The sequence below is a fragment of the Lagenorhynchus albirostris genome, chromosome 15, assembly GCF_949774975.1.
Source record: "Lagenorhynchus albirostris chromosome 15, mLagAlb1.1, whole genome shotgun sequence".
Classification (NCBI taxonomy): Eukaryota; Metazoa; Chordata; class Mammalia; order Artiodactyla; family Delphinidae; genus Lagenorhynchus; species Lagenorhynchus albirostris.
Genome location: NC_083109.1, coordinates 10,704,918 through 10,711,934, shown reverse-complemented (window position 1 = coordinate 10,711,934; position 7,017 = coordinate 10,704,918). Strand labels below are relative to the sequence as shown.

Here is a 7,017-nt window from a genome sequence, read left to right as displayed (position 1 = left end):
ATTATGTTTTTGAGATAACATTTAATTCTGCTTCCCAGGTAATCCAGCACAACAGATGTGTTAGCTGTGGGTACATTCTTACTCTGATTCTTTTAATGCAGGGTTTAAGTGCCCTCTCCTCCAAGATACCTTCCCTGACTTTCCCCCAGCAGTGCTGGCCCGGTTGATGGCAATGCTGATCATAATTGCCATTTAATAAGTCTTTATCATGCTTAATAGCATTTGCTTTACAAAGGTTATGCTATTATCACAACCCTCATCTGAGTCAGGTATTATTGTCTCTGTTTCAAAGAAAAGGAAATTAAGGGTCAGAGAAGTTGACCAACTAAGCTAACATCACACAGCTAAAGAGTAGCAGAGCCAGAGCATGATCCAGGACTTGGACTCCAAGAACTGTGCTCATGACCGCTCTCTTATAGTGCCTTGCAGGTGGACTGTTTCTTTACCTGTAACCTAATAGCTCCTTCTTACAGTCCCTGTCACACTATTTTAGAGTTAACTGTTTTACTACCTTTGCTTCCTTATCAGCCTGATTTCTTAGTTGCAAATGACAGAATCCACTCTAAACGTTTAAGTAGAAAGAAAATTTATTAAAGGAGATGAGGCGGTTCTCAGAATCTCTAGGAGGGCCAGAGGCAGCTCAGAGGCTACACAGTAAGGAAAAAAGCTAAAAATCTCACTGAATAAAGCCTCTGATGCCTCCGAAAGCCAGACACCCAGAACTAGTTTCTTTGGGCTTCTGTGTCTTCAGTTGCTCACTTCTGAAATGAAGAACCACATGACGATGTCGGATTGGTGGAGCCTATGTCACATAATGATGTGCTGGTGCAAGGAATGCTGGGAGACTGAGCCTCTGCTTTCTGCCATGGAAAGGCAGAAATTCCCCCAAACATGGGAAGGGGATTAAAAAGGAGCTGGACAGCGAGGAAACATGACAAGTGTCCATAGCATTTCCTCCTAGAACATGACTTCCTCTAGGGCAGGGAAGGCATTTGGTTTATTTCTGCATCCCCAGCAGCTAGAACATGGCAGACATAGTGTAATTACCAAGGAAGCAGATATTTAGCAAATGCATGAACAAGGGGATGGATGAATAAGTACAGATTTTTGACGTAGAGAAGACCTCCTGGCATAAGGAAGACCTGAAGGCATCCTAGAGGAGGATGTATTGAGTCGTTCTGAGGAATAGTGTCTTGGCTTCAGACTTCAGTCATTCCTTCAAGAGTTGAGGATGACTCAAGCTTGGGGGCATCTCTTGGTCCTCAGACCCAGGAGGACCTTGAAGCGCCTTCTCTGAATGAGGTAGCTCCACAGACTGATCTAGACACAAGTAGGAGAAGCCACTGATATTTACCCAGAAAAGGTGTCCTTCCTCTCTGGAAGCAGCATGTCTGTCACAAACGGAGGGACAGCCTGTTGTGTGCCTTGCCCAGTGACAGGCATTTAGGAATGAGGAGGAGGTGGAACTAACATTTATTGAACACCTACTATGCTCCAGGTGCTCTGTATTCCCTTAAGTCTTGCATCAGTCCTTGGAAGTAAGAACTAATATTCCCATTTTATAGATGAGGAAACTGAGTCTCAGGGAGACTGAGTAACTTGCCTGAGACCAAGTGGCTGCTATGGTTTCGAATTCCATCTCTGCTGCTAGACTTTTTGATTGAAATCTGGCTCTGCCACATACTAACTGTGTGACTTCAGGCAAATACTTAGCCTCAGTGTCCATATCTGAGCATTGGAAATAATAATACTGATTTCATGGTGTTTTATACAGATTAAATATGATTATGCATGGAAAACACTTAATATGGTGCTTGACACAGTAAGGGCTCAAAATGGATGTCCAAATGTTTCAGCACAATTTGTGTAAAAGACTATCCTTTCTCTGTTGAATTGCCTTTTCCTCTTTGTCAAAAATCCGTTGACTGTATTTGTGTGAGTCAATTTCTGAGCTCTTGCTTCTGTTCCACTGATCTATGTGTCTATTCTTTCACCAATACCATATCATTTCAATTACTTTAGCTTTATAGTAAGTCTTGAAACCAAGCAGTGAGATTCCTTCAACTTCATTCTTTCAGAAGTGTTTTGGCTGTTCTAGGTCTTTTCCCTTTCCATATAAATTTTGGAATCAGCTTGTCTACTTCTGCAAAAGAGTTTGCAGGATTTTGATTTGGATTGCATTGAATCTCTAGATCAAATTGTAGTAAATTAACATCTTAACAATATTGAGTTTTTCAATCCATGAACACAACACATCTCTCCATTTATTTAGACCTTTTTGATGTCTTTCATCAATGTTTTATAGTTTTTAGCATATAGATCCTTCACATATTTTGCTAGATTCATACCTAAAAATCTCATTTCTTGGGTGCTATTATAAATACTATTGCTGAAATTTCAAATTCAAATTGTTCACTGTTAACATATAGGACTATGATTTATTTTTACTTATTGACCTTGCTGAACTCATTTATTAGTCCCAGGAGCTTTTTGTAGATTTCATCAGATTTTCTACATAGATGGTGTTAGGTATAAATAGGAACATTTTCCAATCTATATGCCTTTTATTTCTTTTCCTTGTCTTATTGGATTGGTTAGAACTTACAACAGGATGTTCAATAGGAGTGGTGAGAGAGGAAACCCTTGCCTGGTTCCCATTCTTAGGGGGAATTCATTCTCTTACCACTGAGTATGATATTAGCTATAGGTTTTTTGTAGATGCCCTTTACTAGGTTAAGAAAGTTACCTCTATTCCTAGTTTGCTGAGGGTTTTTAACATTAGTAAATGTGGAATTTTGTTGAATGCTTTTTCCGTATGTATTGCGATGATCATGATTTTTCTTATTTACTTTGTTAATATAGTGAATTATATAAATTGTTTTTTTACCAGTTGATTTTTGGAAATTGAAATAGATTTGCATTCTTGGGGTAAATGCCACTGGCCATGATATCCTTTTTATATATTTTATATGCTGTTGGATTTTATTTGCTACTCTTTTGTTAAGGGTTTTGTCATCTGTGGTCTTGTAATGTCTTTGTCTGGTTTTGGTACTAGGGTAATACTGGCCTCAGAAAATGAGTTAAGAAATATTTCCTCCTCTTCTATTTTCTGGAGATAATTCTGCAGAACTGGTATTATTTCTTCAAGTGTTTGGGAGAATTTGCCAGTGAAACCGTTTGGGCATGGAGTTTATAGGGGTTTGGGGGAAAGTTTTCAACTACACATCCAGTATCTTTAATAGATATAGGACAACTGAGGTTATCTATTTCTTCTTGAGTGAGTTTTGGTAGTTTGTATCTTTCAAGGAATTGTTCTGTTTCATCTAAGCTGTTGAATTTATGAACATGAAGGTGTTCAGAGTGTTGTCTTATTATCATTTTAGCACCTGTGGATCCAGTGGTGGTGTACCCTTTTTCATTTCAGATATTGGTAATTGGTTTCTTTTCTTTTTTCTTGTTCAGTCTTACTAGGGTTTATTAATTTTATTGATCTTTCCAATGAACCAGATTTTGGTTTTCATCACTTTTCTCTATTGCTTTTGTGTTTTCAATTTCATTGATTTATGCTTTAATCTTTATTATTTCCTTTCTTCTGCTTGCCCTGAGTTTAATTTACGCTTTTTTCTCTAGTGTCTTGAGGTGGAAGCTTTGGTTACTGATTTTAGATTTTTCTTCTTTTCAAAGGCAGGCATTTAATACTATGAATTTCCATCTAAGCACTGCTTTAGCTGCATTCAACAAATCTTGATATGTTTTATTCTCATTTTCATTCAGCCCCAAATTTAAAACTTTCCCTTGGGATTTCCTCTTGAGTCTCAACAAGTTGTTTAGAAGTATGTTGTTTAATTTTCAAATATTTGGGGATTTTCCAGATATCTTTCTCTTGTTGGCTTTGTGAATGAAAAGTGTTGCCTGCCATATCAGTAAATAAAGGATGTTGCAGCCATCAAGCCACTATACACAACCCTGCCGGGAAACTCAGGATGGAGACAGAGGGGGCTGCCCGCTGCCAAGTCCTCAGCCACTGCAGCCCCCCCTCCCCCCCCCCACCCCCACCCAACAACTTTGCACTCTGAGGGGACTCGGGCTGGGAAAAGCACAGGATGCTGGCCCCAGATAGCTAAGGTGCACATCAAAGGAATGATTTCAGTGAGCCCAGACTCTTGCATCTTCCCATACATAGAAAAGTGCTAAATTCATTCATTTGAGATATCTGGTTTTCTTTAGTTAACAGTAATGTTTTGAAGTTCCAACTACCTGGTCTTTGTTGCAAAAACTCGTCTATGTCCTGGCTCCTCCCTTGCCCTTTCCGAACAGTCTCTCAGAGCTGTCTGAGAGGCTGCATCCTGGGCTTAAGTCCTCGGTTTTGTCTGCCAAATAAAACATAATTCTCAACCTACAGGTTGTGCATTTTTTCAGTCAACAGCTTCTAGTTTAATTTTGTATGATCATAACTTAATTTTGCAAGAACAGAATTTGAATGATTGCTATTGTTAAGGTTTGTTTTATTGTCCAGATCATGGTGCATCTTGGTGAATGTTCCATGCACACTTGAGACAAATGTACTTTCTTCTGTTGTTGGATAGAGTGTTCTATAAATATTAATTAGGTCCATTTGGTGGGTCATATTATGTAGGCCTTCTGTATCCAAACTGATTTTCTGCCTACTTGTTCAATGAATTACTGAGAAAAGAATGTTGAAGCATCCAACTACATTGGTGGATTTGTCTATTTCTCCTTTCAGTTCTATTACTTTTTTTTTTTTTTTCTCATTAAACTTTTTTAATGGGTCTCAAATTCTGTGACAGATTTTTGGTCAAGTTGTTTCCATTAAAAAGTACTGATTTTAAAAACTAATAACTTAAAACTGCCACACACAAAACAAATGGTCCACAACACATTCTCCTTTCCTTCTGAAGGTTTTACGATGCATTGTTATCATTAACCAGTCTTTTGCTATTAAACTTAAATGGCCAATTGAGACAAACAGTTCTGAGACCGTTCTTCCACCACTGATTAAGACCGGGGTGGCAGGTATTGGGGATAATATTCATTTAGCCCTCTGAGCTTTCTGGGCAGACTTGGTGACCTTGCCAGCTCCAGCTGCCTTCTTGTCCACTGCTTTGATGACACCCACAGCAACCGTCTGTCTCATGTCACGAACAGCAAAGCGGCCCAGAGGAGGATAGTCAGAGAAGCTCTCAACACACATGGGTTTGCCAGGAACCATATCAACGATGGCTGCATCACCAGATTTCAAGAATTTGGGGCCATCTTCCAGCTTTTTCCCAGAACGACGATCAATCTTCTCCTTCAGCTCAGCAAACTTGCAGGCAATGTGAGCCCTGTGACAATCCAGCACAGGTGCATAGCCAGCACTGATTTGGCCTGGATGGTTCAAGATAATCACCTGAGCTGTGAAGCCAGCTGCTTCCATCGGTGGGTCATTTTTGCTGTCACCAGCTACATTGCCACGACGAACATCTTTGACAGACACGTTCTTGACATTGAAGCCCACATTGTCCCCAGGAAGGGCTTCACTCAAAGCTTCATGATGCATTTCAACAGACTTCACTTCAGTTGTCACATTGACTGGAGCAAAGGTGACCACCATGCCAGGTTTGAGAACACCAGTCTCCACTCGACCCACAGGGACAGTGCCAATACCACCAATTTTGTAGACGTCCTGAAGGGGCAAACGCAAGGGTTTGTCAGTTGGGCGAGTTGGTGGCAGGATGCAATCCAGAGCTTCAAGCAGTGTGGTTCCACTGGCATTGCCATCTTTACGAGTGACTTTCCATCCCTTGAACCACGGCATGTTAGCACTTGGCTCCAGCATGTTGTCGCCATTCCAGCCAGAAATTGGCACAAATGCTACCGTGTCTGGGTTGTAGCCAATTTTCTTAATGTAGGTGCTGACTTCCTTTACAATTTCCTCGTATCTCTTCTGGCTGTATGGTGGCTCGGTGGAATCCATTTTGTTAACTCCAACAATTAGTTGTTTCACACCCAGAGTGTAGGCCAGAAGGGCATGCTCACGGGTCTGCCCATTCTTGGAAATACCTGCTTCAAATTCACCAACACCAGCAGCAACAATCAGGACAGCACAGTCAGCCTGGGATGTGCCCGTAATCATGTTTTTGATGAAGTCTCTGTGTCCTGGGGCATCAATGATGGTCACATAGTACTTGCTGGTCTCGAATTTCCATAGGGATATATCAATGGTGATACCACGCTCACGTTCAGCTTTCAGTTTGTCCAAGACCCAGGCATACTTAAAGGAGCCCTTCCCCATCTCGGCAGCCTCCTTCTCAAACTTTTCAATGGTTCTCTTGTCGATCCCACCACATTTGTAGATCAGATGGCCAGTAGTGGTGGACTTCCCCGAATCTACGTGTCCAATGACAACGATGTTGATGTGCGTCTTCTCCTTTCCCATTTTTGCTTAGGTTTAATGGTGGTTTTCACGACACCTGTATCCTGGCGGCAAACCCGTTGCGAAAAAGCAGTTCTATTACTTTTTACCTCATCTATTTTGATGTCCTGTTGTTAAGTACAGACACAGCATTGTTACGTCTTCTTGGACAATGGGCACCTTTATCATTACGCAATACCCTTCTTTATCGCGGAAATAGCCTTTGTTCTAAAGTCAGCTTTGTCTGAAATTAACATAGCTACTTCAGCTTGCTTTTGGCTGGTGTTTGAGTTTCTGGTACTTCAGATGTGCCCACCGAAGGAGCCCAGGGAGGGGCAGGGGGAAGAATCTCTTTTTGTAAATATTCAGCAGTCAATGCATTTGCACAGAGCCAGGCTCAGTGCAAGACAGGAAACTGGAGTGGGAGTGCCAGTGAAGCCCGGCACTGGCGGGAGAGCAGGCACCTGCACGAGGTCTACGGCCACCTCCAGCCGTGTCTGTGGTTCAGTTTTTCAGGCATGGCGTGAGGCCACCGTGGCTTCCTAGGCTCCTCTGTCTTGGGAGTTTCTTCATTCTGCATTTCTAATCTCTTTTCACAGTCA

At 41.4% G+C, this 7,017-nt stretch overlaps 1 protein-coding gene across 1 annotated transcript; it reads right to left on the bottom strand.

The window, feature by feature from the left end:
• Positions 1-4,841: 4,841 nt before the first annotated feature.
• On the bottom strand, positions 4,842-6,500 carry LOC132505081 (elongation factor 1-alpha 1-like). The gene has a single exon (XM_060122952.1). It carries the CDS (start codon positions 6,437-6,439, stop codon positions 5,051-5,053), a length of 1,389 nt encoding a protein of 462 aa, XP_059978935.1. The 5' UTR covers positions 6,440-6,500; the 3' UTR covers positions 4,842-5,050.
• Between the last annotated feature and the right edge of the window lie 517 nt (positions 6,501-7,017).

Bases quoted from the DNA above. Each gene is read 5' to 3' on its own strand.
- LOC132505081 (XM_060122952.1), bottom strand. From the start codon at position 6,439: ATGGGAAAGGAGAAGACGCACATCAACATCGTTGTCATTGGACACGTA.